This window comes from Nasonia vitripennis, chromosome 5, assembly GCF_009193385.2.
Source record: "Nasonia vitripennis strain AsymCx chromosome 5, Nvit_psr_1.1, whole genome shotgun sequence".
Lineage (NCBI taxonomy): Eukaryota > Metazoa > Arthropoda > Insecta > Hymenoptera > Pteromalidae > Nasonia > Nasonia vitripennis.
The window spans coordinates 14,092,134-14,119,830 of NC_045761.1; the positions used below are offsets into that span (position 1 = coordinate 14,092,134).

At 45.5% G+C, this 27,697-nt stretch overlaps 2 protein-coding genes across 5 annotated transcripts in view; one reads left to right on the forward strand and one right to left on the reverse strand.

Annotated features, from left to right (window-relative positions):
• Positions 1–1,438: 1,438 nt before the first annotated feature.
• LOC100118311 (protein spinster homolog 2) lies at positions 1,439–21,390 on the forward strand. The gene is made up of 10 exons (XM_001602261.5): positions 1,439–1,702; positions 15,263–15,376; positions 15,488–15,611; positions 16,340–16,492; positions 17,240–17,350; positions 18,151–18,313; positions 18,406–18,604; positions 18,689–18,967; positions 19,399–19,596; positions 19,837–21,390. Exons 2-10 carry the CDS (start codon positions 15,271–15,273, stop codon positions 20,022–20,024), a joined length of 1,521 nt encoding a protein of 506 aa, XP_001602311.1. The 5' UTR covers positions 1,439–1,702; positions 15,263–15,270; the 3' UTR covers positions 20,025–21,390.
• A 1,347-nt stretch (positions 21,391–22,737) lies between these two features.
• The window catches only part of LOC100118347 (muscarinic acetylcholine receptor M5), a 43,754-nt gene continuing 38,794 nt past the window's right edge, over positions 22,738–27,697 (reverse strand). For all 4 annotated transcript variants that reach the window (XM_008213496.3, XM_008213507.3, XM_001602285.5 and 1 more), the window contains one exon: positions 22,738–27,545. In XM_008213496.3, the coding sequence (XP_008211718.1) occupies positions 25,568–27,545 (1,978 nt within the window). In that variant the 3' untranslated portion in view covers positions 22,738–25,567. The remainder of the gene's footprint in view (positions 27,546–27,697) is intronic.

Consider the following 27,697-nt stretch of genomic DNA (forward strand, 5'->3'; position numbering starts at 1 on the left):
CAAGAGTGTAACGCCGAACGATAACGAAGGACGCGCATATAATCGCATGCAACGCACTCGTTAGACCGTTTATTGTGCTATTCGACGTAACAAGCCCGCGAATCTTCCACGCAGTGGCCCCACGAATGCGCGAGAGTGTCTACACTCTCGTCGCGATGAGGGTCCTGCGCAGCTCGAATTTCCCCGTCCTCGCGCGTCAAGGATCCCAGAGCTCGGAGCTGCGCGCGGCCTTGAACTGCAGCGAGAGCCGGTGTCAAGGCCTGCAAAACTGATGAAGACACGGCGCGCGCCGAGAAACTTTATACACTTTTCAAGGCGTGTGTCGACTTCCTCGCCTGCAAAGCTTTTTGTAATGAAGCGAGATCATATGTGCGCGCGGTGTGTCTACACATTGCAGGCTGGCAGCTGCGGGGATGTGCGAAGCGGTATACGCGCCTATTATATGCGGCAGAGTTTGGAAGGGTTAATTGAAAAGGAAAATTAACCAGTCAATTATTTCGCCAGGAATATCTGAAAATTAGTGAATAGCAATTTCAGCCATGAACTTGTTGTCCCCGGAAGCATTCGAAGTTGCGTCGGCGGCGGTCAATCGCCCGGTAGTTGCTTTTGTTAGGTTTTTCGCCGATGGAGCGTGAAGCGGATAAAGAATAATGATAGTCGCTTTTTTGAGCACGACAGCATCTTTACGACGACAAAGTGGCGTCACAGCCTCTCGCTAAACTTTGCGTAACGTACCTTTGTTTGTAACAAACAAATTTGGGACCCATCACCATTAGCCTCTGGAAAGTGGTGGATCATCTTTACTTATATTATTAATTTCATCATCAGTATGGACCCTAAGTGTATTAGTCATTTGCAGAGACAATATAGCCAGCGTCGACAGCATCATCCGTGATTAATATTCCAGTCTAATGAACTTTAGCGTGACACACATACCGACGCTTTCCCAATGCGGGTTATGTATCGCGTTTCTTTTCCAGTATCATCATCGCGGCGGAGGAATATTACGAAGCTCCGACTGCGCGAACAGGTAATGCGCAAGTGAAGCGTGGCGGAGTAATGAAACGCGCAAGTAACTTTTACGACTCGTCTGCTTGCTATAACAAGTCACGTAACAGTGGCATAACTTGGCTCCCCAAAAAAGCGTCGCCGAAACTTTTTGCCGCGCGACTGTATAAATGGTCCGGCGTCACCCCTTCGCGCGCGTATCCGGAACGATGGTCGCGCGAGCCGCGCAACGCACGTGAAAAGCGCGCTCGCGTTCTCGGCCTTGAGAGTCAAAGATCGAGAGGCTACGTTCCGCCCGTCGATCACAATGCTGCTCTCCCACCAGATCATCTCGGCGCGCACATGGTGTCTGTCCCCTTCCCCGGCGTCGAACGCAGGATAAGTCAGATCCTCGGCGCGCTTTCTTATATAAACCGCGGCGAGCCGGACCGGCGAGTTCCACACTCGATCCTCCAACCCTCGCGGGAGGGTCAGACTCGCGCGCGCTCCGCACTTGTTGTCTCGAGTACAACTAGGAGGAAAGTGAAAGGGCCGCTGCCGGCTGCCGGGGATCGGAGGGCCACTCTTCTTGTTTTTCTTGCGCGCGCCCGCGGGACCAGTGTGTGTGCGCAGTCGGACAGTTTTCAGTTCAGCCGGGATATAGGATTGTTCGAGCGCCGGAGAGAGAGGGCGAGTGGACGGGTTCGCCCGCACGGTGAGTACTTGTTTTCTCGGGATTCTCCCTCTTCTTTTGTGCTCGTGGCTGTGTGCGCTCGCCCGGGCGTTTTGTTGCTTCTCTCCACTCCGGGCTGTTGATATTTTTCCGCTGCCGAGAGAGAGAGAGAGAGAGAGAGAGAGAGCTTCCTTTGTGCCGACTTGTATCCCGCGCACGTTCGGCGAATTTTTCCGAGGGCAAATTGAGCGCGGTCGGAATCTTTTTTCAATCTTAATTGCGATGACTTATTACACACTTAGTCGGGAGTTCGAGATTGCAGGACGATTTTTTTTTTATTAACTTCAGAGAAACAGCCAATTCCGCGCGCATTTATGTAACAATGTTTGACTTGGTGATTGGAAAAATTGCCGTGGAAATATCCTTTCTCGGGAGGCGCGCGGACACTCATCGCGAGCGTGTATACGGTGAAAAGCAACGGTTTTCCCGCTGCTGCGCATCGCTCTACGAACGGCAATTGATATAATCTGTCTCTCCGCTCTTGGCTAGCTGCATTTCTTCGCTGTGTGTGTTTCCATCAGCTGTCCGTGGAAATTATTACGCCGGACGTGTAATGACATGAGCGCATAAGTCGCTAGTGATCATTTTCTATTTTTTTTTCTTTAATTTTTCAACGTATATCAGAGTCAATATTCGCGGGTTATTTCAATAGTAGGTTAACGCCCTATTGCTTCTACTCCCACGCGACGCAACAACATTTATTTCGATGATGTCTACTTTCGCTGCTAATGAGCTGACATAATTTTTCCATCCGACAAATTCACTTATTATGCTAAAATGTATTTAGAATGTATATTAGCAATCAATCGATATGCAGGGAATATTAACACTCAAGGTTCAGCGTAGAAAAAATTGCACAGGGTCCATAAAACGTATGGTATTATGAAAACTGAATAAGTTATATATGTATAAATTAATTAAATCGAAAGATCAATGCGCCATAGCGTTTGAGTTATGATTATATTGTTTCAAAATATCGCGAAATAGATATTTCTCTGTTGGTTTGGTTTTTTTCATTAAATTTTTCTTCCGTAATTCGAGAGTCAACAATGAGCTAAGCCGTCTCGGTATAGCGCAAAAAATAGAAGGGAGCACTGAATCCGTGTACACATTCACCGAGGAAAAGTTGAAAAGTTGAATTCAATTTAAAACTTTGCAAACAATCTTCAGACCAGATGCGGGAATTTGCATAACTGCAAACTGGTCAAGTTTTTCCAGTCCAATCAAACTGCCATGCCAACTTTGCGAAAATTTCATTTAACTTTTTCCAAGCTCAAATACTTATAACGAAGCAAAATTTTTCAATGCTTCCACGAAAGTCAGATCGGCCCGTACACGGATAAAACGAATTAGGATGATAATCATCTCGAGCAAAAAAAGGATGGAATTACCTGTTTAAAAGCGAGAAAAACGCTCCCGGCAGGAAAACCTATCAGAAATTGATTTATCCGCGAGTGCTACGCGTGAAAACTTTACGATGATAGTCATTAGCGATTCTAAGGTCTTAATTGCGATTCCGTCTTACAAGTAGCATTTATAGACAAGAGAAAAAAGAAGTGAAGTGCATTTACGGATAAGCGATCGCCGAGGAGAAAAATCGTTGTCGCGAAGCATGTAGCCGAGAAAAGCCGTCCGCCTTGTATGTGCTGTTTCTCTGTTCCACACGCGACTGTTGCGAGATTCCCTTGCCGTGTCTTGTGCATTCGAGACGAGAATCACCATTAGAAAGAAGTCATCGTTCTCAATTATTGACTATTGACGCTTCAATACCGCGAGACGACAAATCGTGAGAAGTGTACTCTAGGGGATTTGACGAACATTCGTGCTATTTAAAATAATTGCGATCCATAAAAATTGTGGATAGAGAAAATCTCGCCGAGATTCCAAAATGATCTGTACCGGAGGACGCCTTTATACTAATCACGCGTATGCACATAAGAATTTGCATACATACGCTCCGTGGGATGCAACGACTTTTTTCCACGGTGTCTATCGCGCAGCCGCGATAATAAAAATTCTAGTGTTTCTCAACCGAGCCACGGGAAAATCCATTTGGCTGTATGAAAAAAGCGAATATTACCTTAACGAAGCTTAAAAGATTCATCGCCACGTAAATCGTGTATTTTTCGAAATTAATGCGCGTTTACCGTCGGCGCGCAAGAAGCGCGATTTAAATTGTGTTAAGGTGTACGCGAGCATTTTTATGTGCGCTTGGTGCATAAATACGAGTATGCGCGACTCGTGCCACTTGGGCGTACTTTATACATCGACTACCTCGCGATTACATATTTCGCGCGTAAAAACTTATTAAATAATTCATTCGTAAAAGCGAAATAATTAATGCGACTGCTGAATATTATAAACCAGGGCTGGTAGGAGCGAGCTTTTTTCCGCGTTCTTTCTCAATAACGTATTCATGTGTGCGGTATTGCAAAAAAACAAATAAAACTTTCGGATTGAATTAGCGACACCGAGACATGTCAGCCATCCAGCCGCAGCCCGACGCACACCCGCGCAAAACACAAAAAAACTAGCTTATATCACTTCCCCGGAATTCCCCGCACCCGCACTGCTCCGGTTTTCCCCGCAATATAATCAAGAGCAGCGACACCAGTAGCAGCAGCACATCCATTCCAGCACATTAAAATCGCGATAGCTCCGACTCAAAGCCACGACAGCCGGCGTCAGTCACGTCCAGCGCTATATAACCCTGTACGCGTCGCGATCGTCGTGCGGCTGCTGCAGAGTCAGCGCGATGAGTCCTCAGGGACGTCGCGCTTCTATAAAGTATGCACGCACGCATCGGGCGGCGCAGTCATATCTGCGGTTAATAATAAAGGGGCGATGTTAATCGGAGGACAGGTGTAACGGCCCGCGGAAGGCCGGAGAGGACTGCAGTATGACGCGAATCTGTCGCGTGTGGGCGAGATGCCTTCGCGACTGTCGCTGATGCGTGATTTGAACGCTGTTTACGTTATAGTGAATTGCGGTCGCTTATTATGTGTGTGTGTGTGTGTGTGTGTGTGAATGGGCGCTGTTCTATTATAGCGGGGGCTGCGGCTGTTGCGCGATTCGCGACGGACGAAACACATCGAAAGACTTTTTATTATCACGCTCGAGTTTTATTCATGCGATTTCTATAATTGGTCTAACTCGGCTTCCGATTAAATTAATTAAATGCTAGCGCGTGTACGCAGCAAACTTGTTTACAAAGACGTGTACACGGTATACTTTAATTAACCTTTATCGAACCTTAACGTGTTGTAATCGTCGATACATCAGCGCGGTAAAGCGTCGCGCGAACCCGATGAATTGAAAATCGAATCTCCATTAGGCGCGATGATCGCACGCGATTGACTTAATAATTCAAGCACTTGCCGCGCACACGCACTCGCGAGAATTTTTACGGCGTTACATAAAACAACGCGACTTGCATCACGATGGATTTGATCGTCGGAGAAAAAAATGCCATATAATATAATACTCGAGACACGCTCCCAGCTCTCTCATTGCAATTATAATTTGACTAATGTCAACACTAATTGCTCTTTATGTATTTCTTCGGAAAAAATTGCTTCCGTCGCGCGATAACGAGTCTTGGTAAATAAAAACGGCCGAAGTGTCATCGTAACTTGTAACGACGCTCATCGCACCGTTTGCGAGAACGTTTACGCGCTCGAACAATTAAATTCGTATCCGCGCGCGCTGCGGTTTTACAACGTATCTCATATGTAACGTCTTGATTGGAACGATTTCCCGAATAACCACAGCTAACGCACATTTAAACTAGCTTGATCGCGTTTTTTCACGGAAAAAGGCTGATTGCTCATTTCGCAGCGCGCGCGCGCGCGTGCAATGTAATTGCAATTCTAAACGGAATGTTTACTGTGACGGGAAAGCGCGTGATATCGCGTAACGCCGTGTAAAATGTCCCACTTCAAAATTTGATAATTTTAAAAATTCTGAGAAAAATATCTAGTTTGCAGAGAAAAAGGGAGAGAAAATAATTCTTACGCAACCAGGATCCGCGCGTGGGCGAGTCATTCTTAAGCCGCTTAATTAAAACGTCCAGCTGCGCTCATTATCGCGCTCTCGGCGCATAGATCTAGCGCATCTTCAGTTCCGGGAGAACTCGCTCGGCGGCGCGTGGTGACGTTACCCGGCTTCTTCTTTACATCCCTCTCTTTCTTTCGTCCTCTCGGAATTCCGGAGTCCGTGACGCAAGCGCTTTGACGCGGAGAGAATGGGGCGCGTTGGATAATAAATTCTTTATAAAAGCTCTTCGCTATAATTTATATTTCCAAGACTTGTCTTACGCAAGCTTTTTGCCCTTCTCGATTTTTCGCGCTGCCGTATCGTTACTTATCCGGTTCAATTGAATATCAGTCTGAAATCAGGAGAATAAACATCGAGTGCCGAGCGTTACGAGTGCTGCGGTACGTCGAAGCTCATTTGCGATGTAAAGCAGATTTGCCTCGTTGACAGTCATTACATCGGAAATTCCCTCGGCAGATTCAAATGCCGCAGAGTCGTTATATTGAAATCTGATAAAGCCGCCGGTGTAATAAAGCTTAATTGAGTGCCATTTCCGAGAGCTCTTTTGTTCTCCTCTCTATTTGAATTTCTTTTTCGCGGGCTTTACTCATTTTTAATGGCCGCGCTCGGAACGTGCTGTATATGATTGCCATTGATATGCATGCATCTGTATATTTTAAAGCAAGATTTATATTGAGATATTTTTTGCTTACGTTCCTGTTTCGACACACGCGCGTTATATTTGGAAATCGTTGAATAATTCGTCCCAGAAAACATTAATGTAATATATCGCAATTAAACCCCGATCAAGCGACTTTGCGTTATATCACCCAGTTCTAATCGATATCCGCCAGGCGCAAACAAGTACCTCTGTAATCTCAAAATCTCCGCTAAAGCACTCAATTAGACCCTTGTCATCCCATTGTCTAACTGGAATCGAAGGATCAGTCGCAGTTTCCGCAAAGTGGCGAAGCTGAAATCGCGGCTGAGCAGCAACCGGATATAACCGCCTTGACATTTATGCTGATTGCTTTGCTCTACGCCAATCTCGACGCGTGCCACTGCGCTGCGCGAACCTGCACGAGCGGCGGACGCCTATACGATCTTTTAGCGGCGAACGCATACGCGTGGTGGTAGCTCCTTAGGCAAATTGCTTGTCCAGAAACGGGTAGATAGTTGCTTTGGCGACGATTGAACGTTTGTTGGGCGTTCGAATTGGACAGTGGAAATGAACGGGGATTAAAATGGCAAAGTGACGTTTACGCTTATTTTAATGGCGTTTATGCGCGCGCGCGCGCGGTGCTAGTAGTCACAGACGAGATGCGTCAGACGTCGCGGTAAATGCTCTGATGGTTATTTTTACGACGGCTATTATTTTTTACGCCTTGCATTCAATGATGTATCATCAAACTTTTTCTCGTTTTTACTACACTTTTTTTTATTTAAAAAATGTTTATTATACCAGGTGGTTTGGCAATCAATATTTTCCGTACAAAATGTAACGCTTTGGGATTGTTCGCGGAATTTAATTAAAAGCTAGTGAAGTTATTGCGAAATTATGCACTGAAAAAATTCACATTATTAACATAGAGGTGTATTAAATACGATTCTCGCGATTAGCATTAAACAGTCGATACACATGCTCATTCCTTTCAGCGCGATTATTCCATTTGCATTGCCTAATGCAAGTTGATGAAATATACGACTGCGGAGCGTAACGATAAATATTTGCTTTACGCAAAATTCTCGGCCATACATATCTTCACTGCAATCTACTTTTGCCAATCTGACATTTTTATCGAGTTCAAAGTACACCGAGCGAATCTAATCAGCAGCACGCGTTCGAGAAAATAAATATACACCGGCAGCTTTCGGGCCGCAACAAAGCCCGTGCAATAATCGAATCGCAGTAGTTCCACCTACATAGTAACTCGACAATCGAAAGACAATCGAGCGGACATCAGCGCCCGACTGCCGCGCAATCAATAACGTCTTATCACCTCCAGACGCTTTCCTCTACACACCTTTCGCCCCGCCAATCTGATCTCGCTCACGCGTGACACTAACTCAGCGCACCTGCGAGTTCGTTAGCATTTTATCGGGTGGATACGTTGGAACGCATACGTTCTCCGGATTAGCCGCGCAACAAATTGCACGCGTGAACGGTTAAAGGGACTGTTATATACTTACACTCGCCGCCTGTATTTTCACGGTTCGACGAGCGGAGTATAAGTAGTCAACATATCTATACCGCGCTGACTTCGTTTTGTGTGTCAAGATTAATTCGATTCTTATGAAAAGAACGCATCATTATTGTCTCTCGAGACGGACTTTTTTTTACAATCGTCCGAGATCGCAATTTTCCTTGGAACTATTGTGCTGTTCTTGGATCTGCGTTCCTAGATATACGCTAGCGTGCAGCGCGGAGGCTTTGAGGTTAATTTGAAAAAAAGTGAGCTAAATTAGCGCGAAGAGTATTATTACAAGCTGAATCTAAATTGATGTCGCATGAGTGTTTTTGTAACGTTTTTGTTCGAATTAAGAAGATGCTATTTTTGCAGGTTGAAACTTTTTTTTCCACTAATTGTACCGTACGTGAGATAGAATCAACAATACTGCGATTAAAACGTCGAGCTCTTTGAGCTTTGCTCTTTCCAATGCCCGCGATACTCTCTCGGCCACACTCGGCCAACGATTGACTTTCGTATTATACGTTATCTCGTCCTTCGCGCCTCGACTTTATATTTTGCATCGGCGAGATCTAATTTCCCTCTGACTATCTGGATTTAATTCATGCCGCGGCGTGTGTAGCCGTACGGACGTTTCTTTTCCGCGTTTCAATTAAGAAAACGGCTTTGTGGATGATTTTCTTAGCCTTTGTGAGAAGATTAGCCCAAAGTATATGATAACAAGTAATAAGTGCGCTTGTGGGAAAATTTATTCGTGCTCGTGTAGTGGCTCTTTTTACTGAACAACATGGTCGTAAAAACGCTGAACCGTTGTACGAGGCAGAACCGATTGTCAGGCTCGATCGCCGCGACTATTGTTTGCATACCGGTTCCGTATCGTCGAATCGATTTTAATCTGCGATAACGCGAAAAACATAGCTGGAAAGCTCCGCGAAAACAGCTATTAGATGATCACATCTTCCTATCGAGCGCGGCGACAGATCATCAGACGCAACCTCCCGCCGAAGAAAATTGGAAAACTCATCAGCGCGCAGACTATGATTTCCTCCCCGAGCGATTCGCCGGAGATTCGAGATACCGGGAAATCGAGCGAGCGCTCTGTCCCTCGAAGCGCCGATAATTGAGACGCGAGAGAGAAAAAAAAGTCGCGTCGGAGAAATGAAGCAACGGCCTTGCGCGCGACTTTACAATTCGCCGGACTTCACATGCACGCGTAATTGCAAAACGATTCGCCGTTACACATGGCCTCCCCGAGAGAATCGCGTCAAAAGAAAGATGCGCACGTGCGTAAGCTTGTTAAGAGAAAGAGGATTCCTCGTTTGGGCTCCTGTGCTGTTTTTCCCTGCCACTCGCATTATGGACGCAAAGCGCGTCCTTGATCCTTTTTTATCGCCCTTTTTTCGCGCGAGCGCACGTGCTCGGCTTTTCTCTCTCGCGACTGTTCGGTTTGGCAAAGTGAGAGACAGAGGCCTTGTTAACGCCTCCCTTTCTCGCGGTAAAAGCTGGAAATTTACCTGCTTCATTACCGATTCCATTTCGCGCTTTCCTCGTTTTACAAAGGAGACCTCGAAAAATTAATTGTTCTCCGAGAACGAGTGAAAGCGATGCTTATGCATATTTCCATCTTCAGTTCAATTCTAGGGGGAAATTAAAAAATGTTCAAACAAAGTAGCGGTGATCCATGAGAAAGTTGAGAACAGCAGCAGGCGTCGCTCACTAGGTTAATCCACAGGTCAAGTTCAGTATGTTGAATTCCGAATGCATAAACTACGCGGATAACTCTCGGCCTTGCGGGCAATTCTTTTACCGAGATTCACACGCAGCGTACTCGCGCATTAATAAACATCAAAGAAGAAAAAATGATTTATGCATGTTTTTCGAACAATTTCTTTCCGCAAAAAGTGCAAATGAATCACGCTCGTTCCGTAATCGCTCGATCGATCATGTCAACGATGAAACGATTAACTCGTCGGGCGTATAAAGCATGCAGAGCGTGCCGAACGCCGCATCATCAACGCGGCGCGTTCCGTTTCTTTTTTTACCGGTTCAATCATCGTCCCGCGCGACATCGCACACCGACTTTGCGGTACATCCATCTGCCGCGACCAATACATTGTGTGAGCTTATGTAATTGTTCTGCTATATAGACATCAGTGTGTTGCGTAGAAACTCGCTATTCGGCTTCTGCGTTTAGATCCAGAGACTGATTGATTTTTCATCATAGTTTCCCGCAAATTATCTGACTACCATATGCAGATATGGTGATTCTTCGAGTTTGGATTTATGGACTGTCAGTTTTTTTCTTCTCATTGATTAACGTCGTTTAGAGCGAGAGCGTGCAGGCGTATTTATAGCACGGAATAATTGAAATTTCGCTTCGGCCGCCGTGTTGCACAAACCTATAGAGCGGCCCGAGAGGTTTTATAAATACATTGTCATTCGAAGCGTTGTGCTGCATTTTTCTTCTTCGTATTTCGACGCTCGAATGCAATTGGGTCGCGGGAGCATCCGCCGAATCTCGCGTATAATAAGAATCTTATGTGCAACGGGAAATATAAATATATTGTGACTCAAATTTAAGAAAGTATTTGTCCTAAAAGCGATGGATAATTATTCTTTCATCATCAAAACGCTCGCAGCGCGAAATGAGCGCGGACAATGTGCACTTTTTGCGAAGACATACACAATTCTCCAGCTTCATAGGTATAAAAAGTATAAGCGGAAGCGTGTCTCCTCCCTTCTGTCCTCGTAAACATATGCATAGAGAATACATTGTTCTTACTCGCTCGCGCGACACTCATCGTTATCGGTATCACTCGGCATTCCACATTCGCCTCTCACACTTGCAGCGAAGAAGGTTAAGCTCGTTGGCCTGCTGGACAAAATCCGCAAATCATCGATTAGATAATAGCACATAAGCGACGTTACACTGATTGTGCGGCATGTGGAGGGTCATGATGCAACGCGTTTTTGCGATTCGCACGCTTTGCCATTCTTTTCAAGTTCATTTGGTCTTTCGAACGCGGAAAAAAGCGCTTTGCGATTACACTCAGAGACAAAATCATATGGCATCGTGTGTTTACTTTCCGAGCGCCTCGCAACCAAAGACGTACACGGTGGGCAATCGAATGATCGCTCGGACGAAAGCTCACGGCCGAGTGTATAACGCAGCGGTACAACAAAGTCAGTGTGCATCATTAAAATTTTCACATGTGTGGACTTAAAAAATTGCCCTTGTCCTACAATCAGAGGCTGCAATCAAGACGAGCTGCAGTCGCACGTTCCTTCCCCTACGCTCTCGCCGCGGCAATTCCCGCGCACTAGCTACATTTACAAGTCAAGCACCCTTGCCACGACGAAATAAGCTCGCGAGCGCAATCGACTCGAGTTGTCTCGTCGAATTTTAATAACACACGCTAGCTCTTGTCGCGCGGGAGGAGAAAGTAAGTAATTGGTCTCGAGTCCAGGGCAGCTCGGCGGCATTTTTCACTCGAGATCCAATATAGCTTTTCCCAACAGAAAGCTGAATCTCTTTACGCGCGACCTCGCGCCCGAGCTTTCCCGCTTCAGCGTATATACCTTTACAGCAGCGGTAGCGCCACTCGACTGCTGATGCTCGTCGTGTCCCTGAACTTTGCCCCGCTGTACCTACTTCTATTCTTCTCTCGCACCTCCCGCTCTGCACAGGTGTTATTTCCGGATTTGGATTTACGCGCGCTTTGTTTACGATTAGGTCGAGGGTGAAATGCGCGTCCTTGGAAGAGAAATTTTATATCGCCGAGAAATGCACCTCGCGTGCAGGATCGGGCTGCCGGATTTTTACGGCTGATCGAACGCGCGCTTGATATTTGAATTTAAAGCGCATATAATTTTCCGCTTGAAATTGATGCCCAGATTCGTGAGATATGCGCGAGAAAATAATTCCCGATAGCTATATAGCGGAGCGTGAACAACAGCGCGGGTATCGATAATTAATCGTAATTGCTGATTGAACGATGGATGGCCAATTTTGTAAGCCATGATTATACCACGGTTGCGTAAGACGCAATCTTCGCTTATCTTCTTCACCGGCATTAACCCTTAAACGGCCTTGATCGTGAAGATACGCCCGATGCGATTGCTATCTTCTCTTTTCAGCGTAAGAGGATAAACGCGCAAAAGAAAAAAAAATTAGTCGAGAATCAGCAATCTCAATAATTACGCGTTATGGAAAAATGAGCGTATCTCGGTGGCAAGTCGCGCGACGCGGATAAACAATGGGACCTGTCGAAGCGCGCGCTCGAGAATAATGCGGATCAACTTTATTACAACGATATTTCCGTTCCGTCTCACCGATTCTGGCTCAAGGCAGCGCGACGCCTCGGCCCCTCTACTCTCCCTCTCTCGCAGCGTGCATATGTGCATTATAGGTAGTGCAGTCGCGAGGAAGCGAGAGAGAATAGGCTGTCGCACGCGCGTCTGCATCGCGCTTCTATTCAGCTGTGCGATCTCGGCTCTGGCGATGGATTTTTGGGTATAGTGCGATCGTTAAGTAAAAAAATTACAGTATATGCTCGATGAAAATATAAAGCTCTTAGGGGCATGCATGGGAAATGTAGAGTAGACGATATGCCACATATCGCATTGCAACTAGTCTACGGGACAATGACATTGCCTCGGAATGCCGTTGCGATCGTTGATACGAGCCTCGTATAGGTGTACGAGCAGCTTCAGCAGGCTGGCTCGATATTTGTCCACGATAGTTTTGTTCTCCGCAGCCGCGTGGGAAAAAGATAAAACCATGATAAACGACCAAATGGAAGTTTATGCACCTCTCGGAGAATCGCATCGCTTTTTTCGTTCATTGTTTTCCCAGCTCCTTATTATTTGACGAGTCCCTTAATTAGCAACGCGCAGGCTTATTAGAGTAATTTGAGTCGGCAGGTAATCAATTTGCACAAATTACTCGCTTAAAATCATTGATTAGGCAGCTCTTTTGACACTTCCATATTGTATTCCCCCGGTATAATGCCTGTTTAAACTCGTCTTATCAGTCAATAATTCCATTCGCTCGGTCGTGAGATTCCAATTACAAATTTCAATACGCTCTGAATCCTGCGTCACACTGGCACCGCAACCTCCGCAAATACGCATCAGGCGCGCCAGAAGAATGATAGCGCGAACGGCACGCGTCGATGAAAAGCAGCCGAGAATCAGGTGCTAATTGAGCGGCGAGTCGTGTTATATAGTTTAAAATGGATTCGATTGCGTTTCCTGCAATTGAGCATTTCCGCGACCTTGAGCACGCGACTCACACCTCCGAGTCATATATAGCATGTCGACGGACCCGCACGACTACAGCGGCAACGCCTTTTATTGCCCCCGATCTTCATGAATATTTAAGGAGAGTTTTATAATCCTCGTGCTTGGCTCAGATGCAGCTATACTTGTGTGATTATGCTCTTGCGTTTTCTCGATTTTTAGAATTGCGCTTTTTGCGAGTTAGTATACTGCAGTGGTTTATGAAGCTAAACGGTATAGCTGGTTAGTTATGCATTCAACAAAGTGGAATAACATTTGAATTTAATCAGGTTATTTGCTTATTATTATTAGTCCAGTAAATCGGGATTTTTATCCACTAAACATTGCTACCAGAACAACTTTCGATGACATGTGTACAAAAATTATATTTGATGAAAACTTGAGAGTAAAAGGACATTTTGCAACTTAAAAAATGGCAGAGCCAAATCGGCTCTAATGTCTTCAAAAACGATCTTGCCTGAGTTTTAATGTCTATAAGAAAACTTTTGTTTCCTGTTTTTCAAGGTCACTTATTTTAAATTTAAACGTGAAAATGAAAATTTGAAGCGGTTTATTAACTCGTCAAAAGTTATGAACCATGTTTAGCATTTCCGAACTAAATTAATACATTCCAGACTTAAAAATTCCGAGTGAGAATAAAGAGGATTTCTATGCCAGGATTAACCGATGATTTCGGCTGAGCTAGGGTAACAATTTTGAAAAATAAAAATTGGAAAGGGTAAAGATTATAAATACAAAATTTATTAACTGGGATTTCGAAATGAAAAAATTTATAAAACAAAATGTTGAATTGAAATATTGTGAAAGGGAATATTTCTGGTTGAAATATTGGAAAAGAGATATTTTTAGTAATTTCAAAATTATACCTTTCTAATTTTATTCTACAAAGTTTTTATTCTTTTTCGTTTGATAGATAAAATTATTTCTAATCAATTGTATATACATGACCAATTATAATTCTCTATATCTCTCTTTTCTCGCATAGCTATAATTGCTGAACTGAGATCCAAGCGATGATATATTTTACTCCAATTATCGTGCGCCGTAGAAAAACAACTACTTTCAGTTTTTGATGTTTGTTTCTGGATCTGCTCCTGAAACGACTTAAAACTAAAGTGGTGTATGGTTCTAATAACCTTCAATAATCATGTTTTTGTTTTAGAAAGGTTTGACATTTAGTTTTCGAGTTATAACAGTTTCAAAAAATCGCACTTTATGGTGTATAATAAAAGCAATTTACTTTTATCAACTTGTTCAATAACTTTATTAGAAAACACACACACACACACACATATCCGTACGGACATTTTCCAAAAACACTAATTTTCGACTAAAAATGCATCAAAACACGCTTCCTATATGTTTTTACACAAACTCCGAAAATTACTATTAGAAGGCTTCCTTAGGAAGGAAGCAAAAAGTTATTTATTAGCGAATTCGCTAAAAATAAAATCATCGGTAGGGACGATATTATGCGTGCAAAAGTTTGTTCACCTGATCAACGCACTCGCGGCAAGTGTTGGTTCAGGTGGCGCGAGTAACAAGCCCGGAAGTACAATACTGAACGTGGCGGTAAAACTTTGTTTCGAGCTAAGTAGATCTTGGAAGCAATTATAAGATTCTCTGTGGTTTAGTTAGCGAGACTGTTTTTAATTGAAAAGTTTGAAACGTTAAAGTTTTAATAGCACACTGTCTTAACCTTAGAATGCTGCCTTCTTCGTTGGTTGCGATGTTTATTTATAAATTTTAAACGAAACTAGCTTTTAAGCCAAAGTAACTTACGAAGCCTTGTCTGATAAACTTTCTTAAAACCATGCGAAATTCTATAAATTTATAGCTTTCCAAATCGTATAATATAAGTTGAGAAAATAGCAAGTACCGGGTTGGTTCGATTAATGGAATAACCGAAACTGTTCCTTTTTTCATACTATAATCATTAATTTTAAGTTTTTTCAAGAAAATATCATCAGTATCAGCTCTACTGAAATTTCATAAAAGTTTCTCTTTTTGATTTCAGACTTCAAGATGTTTACCTCACTAGCACAAAAGTTAAAATTCTTCTACAAACCTTATGCCCTGGCCATCGTATCTCTCGGATACGTTCTTGGAGAACTGGGTCATTATTTGATCGGTAAGTTATACTTCGATTGTAAATCACCAACTGACGATTCTTACGTACTATTATTTTTGTTCAAAAAAAGACAGGAATTATCCTCATTCATTGTTAAAATTATTTTCTCAGGTGTCACGAGCAAAGCGACCGCGATCGATCTCCACTATGGCGACATCACGTGCCAACTCAACTCGACAACGCTGGCAGTCATTGATCTCCCGGTTCAATGTGAAAAAGCAAACAGCTCAGAAGTGTAAGGGACTTGTTTCGTAACTAGTATCATAAGCTCGATATTTATTCCGTTTTTTCCTCCTTATATTATTATGAAAATAAAAAACCAAGCGGATGTTATGACCGTTTCGATGTATATTCGTCATTGCGTCATACCTCATAGCGAGCGCAATTACTTCATCACAATACGCGACTTTCAGCTCTATACACACCTAGCTTGATAAGCCGATCGAACTCGAAAACCCACAAAGAATGTTTTTGTCCATGAAATAAATGATTACGAGAAATCGGAGAAACGGATCTGTCACAACTTATAATGAGTTATGCGCAAAAAGGATCTCGCGTAATATCTTATCACGCCTTGCGATTGTGCAATAGGACGCTATGCGCGTTCGGTTTCAATTGAATTGGAAGATGTTGCGCAATCGACTACTTCAATCAACATCTTGAATGAACTCGGCGATATGCGTAAGGCAGACGATGTTTGATGCGGCGCGTAAGTAATCGTGCATCCGCGCGAGGCGCAGTGAACTACGCCCCACGCATTACGCAATATCTGATCCGTGTTCATATCGGGCATACAATCTCTTGTCCGGAAGATTGATTTTAATACCTTGATATAGTAGAAACGTTCATACCAGAAGCTTTAATTTTTCGTTTTCCATTTAACTGCATTGTCTCACCTATGTCAATGAAAACAAAATATCATCAAACGAGAGATTTTGTCATTGTTCCTTTTTTTGCCGACAGCTGCGAGACACTGGACATCAATGGGACGCGCTACTGCGAGTGGAACTACAACGGGCTCGGTCTGGATTACCAGATATTGGCGGGGCCGAGCTTCATCGCCGTTTACACCGTCATGGGCGTTGTGCTCGGTTTCGCCGCCGACAGAGTCAACAGGTGAGCTGGAAGACTCGGGAACGACACTGTATAGGCACACATACACACTGCGATGCACGCGAGATCAATAAGCCACACAAATAGACGACTCGTGCGCAGCCCGTGGAAAATAAAATCGCTCGCACGATACCTGCTCTGCTGCTGCGAGAATAAACAATAGTCGAAAGAAGAGAATCGAGCGGGCTCTTAAATTGTATATTTAGCAACTGGCGCGCGATAAAGCGTGCTATTTATCGTCGCGTAGATTTCGCACGTGCCGCTGTCATAATTCGTTTCGATTTTGAAACGCAGACCGTAATGCGCATGATTTAGACGAGCTCTAGCTAAAAGTATGTGGGAGCGAATATTATTTGGCACGTATCGCCGCCTAGTCAGCGCTAATTCGTCTATAGAGCCTGTCGCCGTAAAAGCACTGCGCCAAGCTATGGGCGCCTATGAGCAACCTTTATTTTCGGAAGCTTTTTCCGTTTTCATTATTCGTGACTTTATATATACCATTATTCATAAATATCACTCATTATGAACAAAAGTTTGCATAAGGAAACGCACTCGGAATATCCACGAGAGCGCGAAACAATCAAAGACTAATCCCGGTCGACGATAATCAACAGGCTGGAGTGTGCGAATTATATGCACAGTGCACTTATTTGTATTCGTTTCCCGACGCAGAAGACGCGCGAGAACCTATAGCTGTAGACAGCTCATTTCGCTAATTCTTTAATCCCTCGCACTCGACGATTATTACAGAGTGAGGCTGCTGGCTGTGTGCACGCTCGTGTTCAGCATCGCAATTATCCTGATGGGAGCCGTTAAGGAATATTGGCAACTGGTTATCCTTCGGATGCTGGCTGCTGCAGGGTAGGTCTACCTTATGTTCTTTTCTTGCTTCTGTGTGCATGGGCGTACAGTGTGAGAGTATACCCGAGCTTCTGAGAAAAGACTAATCGATTCGAGAAACAAGTTTTTCTCTTTCTGGACTTAAAATTTTAGCGAAGGCCGCGCCAGCGGTTGAAATCTTGAAATCCGGCTGCGCTCGGATAAGAGGCATTGTAGCATTATGGATCGGAAAAAAGACGAGTACTCGAACGCGCGCTCGGTTGAGTAATAAACATTTCTGCGCTACGCTCGGAAAATGCAAATGTTCACTCTCTCCGGGAAATCGGATTTGCACGAGCGAGCCATTATCTCGCGATGTGTGTGTGTGTGTACATTTACGCCTTCATCGATCGACAGTCGGTGTAGCCACGAGCGAGATGAGAAAATGCCGCGCGTTCACTCGATCGTGAGTTTCCGATTTTATTTCTGGACGCGTCGGGTACTCGCGACTTTGTGCTGTTTTTTCATTATCCTTGTTTGTGTAACGGAGAAAAAAGATCCTCCGGGCTATTTTGGACTGGCTCCATCTAGTTCACAGCTAGAGACCATAGGTGGCGCATAGGTACTTTTCTGTTTGCCTCATCACAATTTGCGCTCAGAATGTATAAATAGACGCGGCTAACCCATGCCAAAACTAAGCCTTGCTGCTTGGGCCGCCAATGCTATGACTGCAAGGGTATCGATGTAAAAACCCTTATTTTTATTTTGTTGCTGACGCATCGTGATTGGTAGCAGCTCTGTAGAGAGGCCGTTTCTAACGCTTTCTGCTTTTCGATCAACAGAGAAGCTGCTTGCAATCCCTTGTCGACTGGTCTCCTTTCCGATTGGTTCAGCGAAGAAAAGCGTGGTCTAGTCATGTCGATCTTTAACTGGGGAATCTACGGTGGTTATGGAATAGCTTTTCCAGTGGGACGTTACGTACCTCGAGCCAATGCCTGGGATTTGGTGAGTAGCCATTTGTCAGGCTGATGTTTTTGATGCAATTTCTCTAAAAATAGTCCATATCTAAAGCACACGTTTTGAATTGTAATCGTCAGGGTTGGAGAGTGTGCTACTATGGCGCCGGAATCATCGGAGTCATCATAGCGATTCTGACCGGTTTCACGCTCACGGAGCCGGAGAGAACGACCATCGGAGAAGAGACTAAGAGCGATGGCAAGAAGGATCCTCTGTGGAAAGTCATTTTGCAGCCAAGGATCATCCTCTTGTGTCTTGCTGCTAGCATCAGGCATTGCGGTAATAATTGGATTGATAAAAAATTGTTATTGCGCGATCACTTGTCAATGTAAACCAACGTCCTGAATTGATTCCGTTTCGCAGGTGGTATGTGCTTCGCCTACAACTGCGACCTGTTCTACCGCGAATACTGGCCCGACTACGATCTCGGTTGGTGGTTGTTCGCGGTGACGATCGTGATCGGCAGTATCGGCGTCGTCGTCGGCGGAGTGATCAGTGACAAGTTCGTCGCCAAAATGGGTATCAGGTCACGAGTCGCTGTTCTGGTTGTTAGTCAACTCGTTGCCACACCCTTTGCCTTTGGTTCGGTCTACTTCGCGCCTGTGGGGGCTATGATTACGCTCGGCATCTCTTACTTCTTCGGTAAGTTCATCTCCGATTTTAAACTTTGGATCAGCTGCATGCAGTAAAAACAATTTTATGATCAGCGCGTGCGTGAAGAAGTATTCGATTTATATGCTGAACGACTCCTATATGCATTCAATCATTATGCAAACTGTGTGAGCATCTTCGAGTTTCTGCAATGGGTTATACTTTGCAAAATTATGAAAATCTGTTAATTCTTGCAACATTACATCTCAAGTACTAGAGGCATTAAAGTTACGCGAGATTGCCGGCTTTCGCGATAAAGCGGCACTTTATAGTAGGCAATGAAATGCAAACTAAATGATGCTATAATTTTATTTAGCTCGTAAAGAATAACTTACCTGCACCATGAGTTCGTATTTTAGCATCAGAATATTCATATACTGGACGTCAGATCTCTAATGCAAAACACGTCGTATTATTTTCAGCCGAGATGTGGTTCGGCATTGTCTTCGCCATCCTCGTGGAGATCGTGCCATTGAGCATGAGATCGACGACGGTTGGTATTTTCCTCTTCGTGATGAACAACATCGGAGGCAACTTGCCGATACTCGTCGAGCCGACGAGCAAGGCCATCGGTTACAGGGAGTCTCTCTACATTTTCTACGCCGGCTTCTATGCGCTGAGTAAGTTTTCCCGCTGTCCTTAACAATTAACTTCCCCCTGCAAACTTTGTTAGCTTTGCCGAGAAATTCTCTTCGATCATTATATCATTATTTCTCGACGTTAACTTCGTTCCGCCGCTATAAGTTTCGAAACCAGTATAGCTATCGGGATTCGACACTTTACAATTATCGAACGCCTGCAAACTGTAGTAGCTTTTTGATATGAGTAAATAGTAATAATAATCCGTAACAATTTTTCAGGTACACTAATGTTTTTCGCAACGATGTTCCTGATGCCTGGTGGCACCAACGACAACAAAGAAGCGAATATGGATCAAGAGGGTCACGACAACAGGAACTACATCGACGACGAGGGTAAAACGTCGACGCTGGAACTACCGCGATTACCCGCCAGGACAAACCTCGGCTACGACAACTCCCACCTCTGAGAATCCTCGGCGCCTGCATTCGTGAAATTTTCTTTTGTCTTGAAAACTAACCGAACCAAAGAGTTCGATTTATAAATCTCTTTAAGCGTTAGGAGAATGTTATCGATGAGCGTGAAATATGGTTGAGATGCGAGTTTGATGTTTGTAGACAACGTTGTTTTTAGAGTTGGAATAGCAGCTGTTGCAGCAAAGTGAGGAATTTTCACGTTAGCAGTAGCGAGTGGAATTTCATTCCGAAAGTTTCAGCGAATAAGCAAGAAGTCTTCACGGATGTGATGCGTGTTATTAAGAATTGTGAAGAGCGAGTTTTGGATCAACGTTGTTGATGTTGGTCTATTTAATTCTGAATTTAAAGTGCATGCAAATGTGTCATTTATCTTGGAGTACGTTTACTTAGTATTATTATAAACAATGTAATTATTGTGTTCAATATGAGTGAATGCGTATGTTAACTCAAGAAAGTATCAAACAAATTTTAAGATAAAAATCGAGTACAGAAATATGGAAGTTCGATTGTTTGGTATGGACATTACCGATGAATTTAGCTTAAGACGTTCCACATAGATGTGCATAAGCCGCAGTTGTATAGGCACGCGCTCCTTTTCACAGGAAAGACAAACGCGCAATAGCGCACGACGAGTACATAAGTATAAACCAGAGATAAATAAGTCTTACTTATACGAATAGACGGAGACAAGTAAAATGAGAGGATTAATCGCTCGCCCTTAAGTAACGATTATTGCGTCGCAAACTGCGCGTCATCGCTGTATGTCTAACTTCCTTTCGTTCAGACTTTCGTCCTCACTCGGCATAATACTGGTGTTCGCGAAGAGAAAATTTACTCGCTGGGCGCAAAATATGGGAAAATATGCTTTGCCTATTGGAATTCGCTATTCGATGTTGAAATTAGTCAAAGAGTTGAGAAAGTTGAGTTTTGAGGAAAAAAGTTAGAAGCACGAGTCATTGGAGATTAATTTTTGTATTTGTTACAAGCTTTTAGATGAATCGAAGTATTAATTTTAAAACCTGACGATGTTGATTTTTGTTCAGTATTACAAAAGCTTGGACTTGAAAAAGTCGATTTTTTTTTGGCGAATGAAGCGATTAACTATCTCTGTACATATATTGTTTTATGATAAAATATTAAATCTTTATATATACGAGTTATTATTACTTGTAAATACTTTATGAGTAGGATAGTGTCATGTAAAATAATTTTCTATTAGATTAATCAACTGCAACCGCACATACAGATGTCATAATATTATGATAAATACATTATTTCAACGATCGATTATCGATTTCTTCACCCCGTTTCCGGCGTAGTATAATATACCACACTAATATACATACGTATTTTGTTCTACTCTGTTATCTTTGTTGACAAAATGTTACATAAATTGCATTCAGTTATCTAATTTCGTCCACACGTACCTATTATTATAATAGACGCGCTATTATTTTTTCTAAATGACGCACATAAAATAATGGTACACGCGTACATGACTCGCATTAGTGTGACGTTAATAACTTTTTGTATTCTTTCGCGAGTGGTTTATACATTTCCCCGCAGTGCGTACGTTCGCATTATTAAAATAAATGCTGTCGGAGGAAGGAAAATATTGACATAGCAGTCGGGGAAAATGTAAGCGACGAGTTATATTTATAATGGAAATTGGAATACGAAACAAAAGCCGTTTCAAGCCCGACGGCAGAGTTGAAAGCTCGGAAAGCACGTTTTCATTTGAACGACACGTCGCGAGATTAATTTCCAGCGCAAGGGACGCGGGTGCAGAGGGCGTCTTATGCGTCGCTGGAATAAGTAAAGAATGAAAAAAGCGACGTCTTCGAGAGCAAGGAAAAAAAATGCGAGATTAATAGAGCACAACTGCGCGCGTAAGCAGCGTTTAACGGTCTCGAATTTTGACAAAGCCTCATCTCCGCGAGGCGCTCCAATTTCCGCATCTTTGTATTATTTTTCCAGCGCGCGGGCGCACGCGAGATCGTTTATTACTTTCCCTCTCCGACGAGTCCGCATAGCCGGAAGCCGATCCCCTGCTCCGCTCGTGATTTATATTTAATGACGCCTCGTCCACGCACACGCGCCGCACAAAAGGGTTAGAAAAACTCGAAGAAATACGAGCGGGCTCGTCGTAAAAAGGCCTATACTCTTGAGAAGTAGTAGTCCAGAAAAGCGCCGTTCGCGGTTTTTGGACTCTGGCCAAAGTGCCTATATGCGCGGCTCTCTCTCTCTCTCTCTCTCTCAGTCTGGGCTCGCATACTTACCTACAGCTGCGGCAGAGTCGGTCTTTTGCCGTGGCAGCACTTTCGCGAAGCTTTTGGCCGGTGGCCAGCTCGACTGGATCCAGCGGCTGCCCAAAGAGCACAGAGGCTTTTGCCGCGCGCACTCGTTTATGAAATATGTAAGGCGATCAATTGCGCGCTACGCTCTCCGGCTCTACTCTGTTTCGTTGACCGACTGCGCACGGATGCCGTAAATATAGAATTTGGACGGAAGAGTATTTCGATTTTGTTATCTCCTATAGCATCGTGATTTTCAGATTTTATTTCAATTGCGGACTGATAACAAGATGCAGACTGATGATAGCAAATTCAACCATCTTATATAATGATGTTATCGAATATTCATCGAGCAGTATTAAAATATAAATGAGGGGAAAGCGGGGAGAAAACGTAAATAATAAGAGGATTGTTATTGGTTGGAAGTTATAATTTATTAATTAAGTCGTATAAGTTAGGGACTTCTTAATTCATCAATTAATACAAATTAGGGCTGACTCGTTATTACATAATTGGCTGACGTACGAAGATATATCACAAGTTGTAAGAGACTGTCCACCGCGTCGCAACGCCTGATTTCGACTTCTCAACGACGAAGCGTCGAAATCAACGCGCCACGCTCATAACCCTCGATGTTCGTTTTCGCATGTATTTACAAAACACCCAAGTACTTCCGTGCGTCTGCAAACATCAGAGTCCAGAAAAAACTGCGTCAGCTTTGACCGCAATTGATTTTTCATTTCGTTTTTCCGCTTCGATTATCCGCCTCATTTACTATACTCACTGACTGACTCGTGTCGCGTACAGAGCTGAGTACACGTTTGAAACAGTTGATGGATACGATATAATTGTCGCGAGTGAGAAATTAAAATTCGCATCAATTGCAATTGTCATGTTCGTTTATTGCTTCGTACGGTTTGCAAAAGAATTCGCTTTAGAGCAGCACATAATTGATGAAAAATCGTCGGTTTCGATTGGCATGTATAAGAACAAAGGTGTCGCAAAAAAACTTTACAACAAGTTTCTTTTTCCTGTGCGAGTTTACAAACAAAAAAGCACATAAAAGGAGAACAACGAAGAATCGGCTATTTGAAACACGTATTCAACTCCGTTCTATACACGCTAGATTAACAATAAATTTTTGCGCCTCGCGCGGTCGTTCGTTCAGCTTATTTAATATAAATAATAGTGACGACAGACGACTCGGGCAATGTGTACAAAAGAAATACAGTCGGGAAGAAAAGAGAGGGAGTTTGTTGTCGTATACAAAAATACTCAAAGACGCGCTTATACAAAATAGCTATACATTAACGTTGCGTGAGGTTGAAATAAAAACGAAATAAAAAAAATTCGATTTCGCGATCGTCGCAGCTTATCAAACGTTACGCTCGTCGATTACACATATGTCGATTATAAGTCTAATACGATTAGAGAAATGCGCGAAATGCTTGTCCACGTAGTATCGGAAGAAAGTCTAGCTCTCTCCTCTTTCTTTCTCTCTTTCTTTTGCTCCGCTCGTTCATGTCGGACGAAAACAAGCGTACGCTTTTACGTTAATGCGATTTTCATATTTACAAAGTTTTCGTTTCGCTCGCTGAAAGGAGCCGAAGCCTCGTCGTTAACAATCTATAAGCGTGCATCATACAGTAGGAATTTCGTCTTTGTTTTCTCAGCAAACAAGTATAATTGTGTTATTGGCACCACAGTCCACTAATTTTTACGAGTTGCTCAACCGCAAGCTCGGAATATAGACTTTTTATAGAAATCCCTTTATCGCTTACTCTTCTTGAACCGGAAAGCACGATATACTTGCTATACATAAATGCAGGACATTCATACGGAAAATTCAGCATTCGAGGCTCGAGAAGAACTATAATTTTACCAAATATCTTTAGGTGCTTAAATTACAACTTTGGAGAGGCTTCGACTCTTTTTTGTCCGTAAAACTTACAGTAATCGCACTGGGGAAGTAAGCTCGCGCATCGGGGTACGTATAAATCCAAGAATCACCGCGAAAATAACTCTAAATGCCCGGGAAAAAAAACGACGGCTCAACGACGGCTGATCGAAGAATGCTGTTGCATATTTTGACAGAATGTTTGTTGACTTCGTAGGAAGTCGCCGAGTTATAATATCGTTTCGTCGAGAACATCGCGGGAGGTTTAATGATAAGTATATTTCTTTACGACTATACGTATTTATACATTTAACGTCCATCTTAATTACCATATATAACTGTTACAGATATACTTTTACGTTTGACTGTTTGAAATAGTGACTTGAGTTATTTTCTGCGCTGCCATTGCGGGTACGGCTTAATAGCCGTTATACCGTTGTCGTTAACACAACGTTAATCCGATCGGATGCCGAAAAAGAGCAGCGCAGCGAGACGACGAAAGCGTAAAAACTGGCAGCGAACAAGAAGTAGAATGATAATTTACAAAGGTCATTACGAGACGCAAGCTTTCTAAAATTAATAACTGACTCTTCTGTAAAGTTGCATAGCGCGCCACATCACTAATTTAAGTACTTCCTTTTTGGCTTTTATCCTGATTTCGATGACTGACTAGTACGCGATCATTTACCAGTCGACTAAAGCTTAGTTATAGCATTGTAAGTACAACATTGCAAAACCCGAGCGAGCTTTTCCGGCTTACTTCCCATACAAAGGTCTCTTACACTGTTCGCAATGTACGCACGCTCGCATATATACAATGTACAAAGAAGAACCAAGCACACACACACACACACACACACACACACACACACACACACATTCGCTTGAACTAAAAAACGTCGCCAGAATACTAAACGAATGAATGATCAGCGCGCTCGACGCATTGTCTCTACAAAACTATAATTACACGTATGACATATTTACAGATGCTCGATGTTCCGTCCCTCGCGGCGGACCGCGAGACGGAAGAAATACCTCGTGGGAACTGTCATGGAAAGTAGACGTATATATCTCGAAAATTCCGCGCTGCGCGACGACGATAATAATAATACTAGCGCCGACGTCGTCGCGTATACACAGCGCGAGAGAAGGAGCGCCAACGGCATTGTCTCGCTCCGACGAATCGCGTCGCGCAGTCGAGAATTCGCTCGACTGCCAGCAGATTTCGGGTGCACAACAAGCGACGAGCGTCGGCGCGAAAGATGCCAAAGTGCAGCGCGGCGAGTCAGAGCGCCGCCGCCGGCTCCCGCTTCGGGCGATGCGGCATCGGACGGGCGGCGCTCGGTCAGCACTCGTCGGTCGAGGTGCTGGATATTTGGGTGCTGGCGCCGCTGCTGAAGCTGCTGCGGCAGGTCTCGACGGCCAGCGCGGTCTCGGGCACCTGGACGAACTGGACCTTCTCCTTGGGCCAGCGGTTGCGGCCGTAGACGCAGTTGAAGATGTTGTAGCGCGCGTTGTCGATGGAGGCATCGATGCCGAGGATGGTCGCGCCGCTGTGCCGCCTGCGCAGCACCTTCTTCGCCATGAGGCTGCGGTTGTTCTTGTAGGAGAGCTCGCGCTTGAAGCAGAAGAACTTGCGCAGCTCGCGCTTGACGCGCCGCGAGCGGTAGCCGAAGAGCAGCGGGCTGATGTAGCTCGCGAGCACGAGGAAGCCCAGCGCCGTGGCGTCGAGGCCGCTCGACTGCTCCTGGGGCGGGCTCAGGCCCGGCAGGTTGCGGCTCAGCAGGACGTAGACGTAGGGCGTCCAGCAGATCAGGCCCATCACGATGACGAGCGCGCTGATTCGCGCGGCGCGCGTCTCCTCGCGGTACTTGAAGAGCGAGCCGTTGCTGATGCGGTACTTTAGGTTGTGGATGTAGCTGTGGCTATTGCTCTTGACGCTGGGCGCCCGCTGCAGCGGCACCGAGCTCGCCGCGCTCTTCTGGCCCGGCGGCGTGATCGTCACTATCGGCGGCGGCGGCGGCTGCTGCTGCTGTGGCTCCTTCGGCGGCTCGCTCAGGTCGAAGTTGACGCTGATCGAGCGCGTCGAGCTGTGCGCCCCGCTCTCGGACTCGCGGCGGGGCTGCTGCTGCTGGGAGAGCGGCAGCGCCTCCTCGCAGTCCTCCTCGTGCCTCGGCGGCTGCTCCTCGTCGCTGGAGTGCCCGAACTCGTCGTCGTCGCCGTCGTCGTCGCCGTCGTCGTCGTCGTCGTCGTACTCGTAGGGGTGCCTGCTGCCGAGCATCATCTCCTCGTACATGAGATCGTGGGACGACTTGCGCCGCTGGCCGCTGACCTCGGGGAAGCGGCTGCTCGTCGCCGCGGGCGGCTCGTCGTCCTGCTGCAGGAACTGGGCCCTCAGCGCGGCTATAGGAACTTTGGACTGGGTGCTATCTTTGGCATTCTGCTGGACCTGGCTCGAGCCCACGGTGAAGATGACGGCCGTCTGCTCCTCAGGCTCGAGCCGCTGCTCCTGCTGCTGCGGGTTGGGGCTGGGGCAGGCCTCGCTGTTCTCGTCGATGGACGAGAGCGAGGAGATCTTGGGAATGCGGCGGAAGTCCTCGAGCGAGGCGTCCGGCCGGCTGCCGGGCTCCTCGCTGAAGCTGCCCGAGCTGAGCATGGGCCGCGAGCCGTTGCGCCGCGTGCGCTCCGAGTTGCTGCGCGCCGCCGTGTAGATGCTCACGTAGATCCAGCAGATGGCGAGGAAGGGCAGCAGGTAGCCCAGCAGGGCGTAGAGCAGCGCGTAGATGAGCCCGTAGGTGACCCCGGCGCCGAGGCCCGGCGGCGAGCTCGCGGTCGCGTTGCGCTCCTCCTCCTCCTCCTCGTCGAAGCGGATCTCGCCCTCGATCTCGAGCTCGGACGAGTTGGAGCCGGCGGCGTCGCCGAGCAGCAGGCTGGCCTGGAAGCTGAGCTCGCGGCGCCCGGCAGCCGCGTCATCGGAGCCGGCCGGCCAGCAGAGGCTGCGCGGCTCCGGGTTGAGGCTGGCCAGGCCGGCGAAGAGCAGCGCGATCAGCCAGACGGCGAGGATGAGCAGCGCGCACTTGAGCTTGTCGATGCGCGTGCGGTAGCGCAGCGGGTCCACCACCGCGAGGTACTGGTCGACGCCGATGAGCAGGACCGAGAGGATCGACGAGGTGGTGACGAAGGCCATCGCGCCCTCGGCCAGCGCGCAGAGGCTCGGCGCGCCGCTGCTCGTCAGGCTGGAGAGGCCGCAGCTGTCGGTGATGAGCAGGCCCGTCAGCACGATGGCCGCCAGCAGGTTCGAGGCGATCAGGTTCATCACGAATCTGCGGAGAAGAAAGCTCGAGTTAAACGCTGCGCTGGCCTCGTTCAACCCCCCGCAAGGTCGCCGCTAATTGCCGGCGCTATTTTCATTTCGAATTTCTCTTTCCCTTTCGCTTCGTTGCCCTTACATAAGCGAGGCGTTATTTTTAGCGAC

Excerpts from the sequence above, each read along its gene's own strand:
- LOC100118311 (XM_001602261.5), top strand. The coding sequence starts at position 15,271 with ATGTTTACCTCACTAGCACAAAAGTTAAAATTCTTCTACAAACCTTAT. Across the intron at positions 15,612-16,339 it reads AAAGCAAACAGCTCAGAAGT|CTGCGAGACACTGGACATCA; the intron begins GTAAGGGACTTG and ends TTTTGCCGACAG. Across the intron at positions 19,597-19,836 it reads CGCCGGCTTCTATGCGCTGA|GTACACTAATGTTTTTCGCA; the intron begins GTAAGTTTTCCC and ends ACAATTTTTCAG.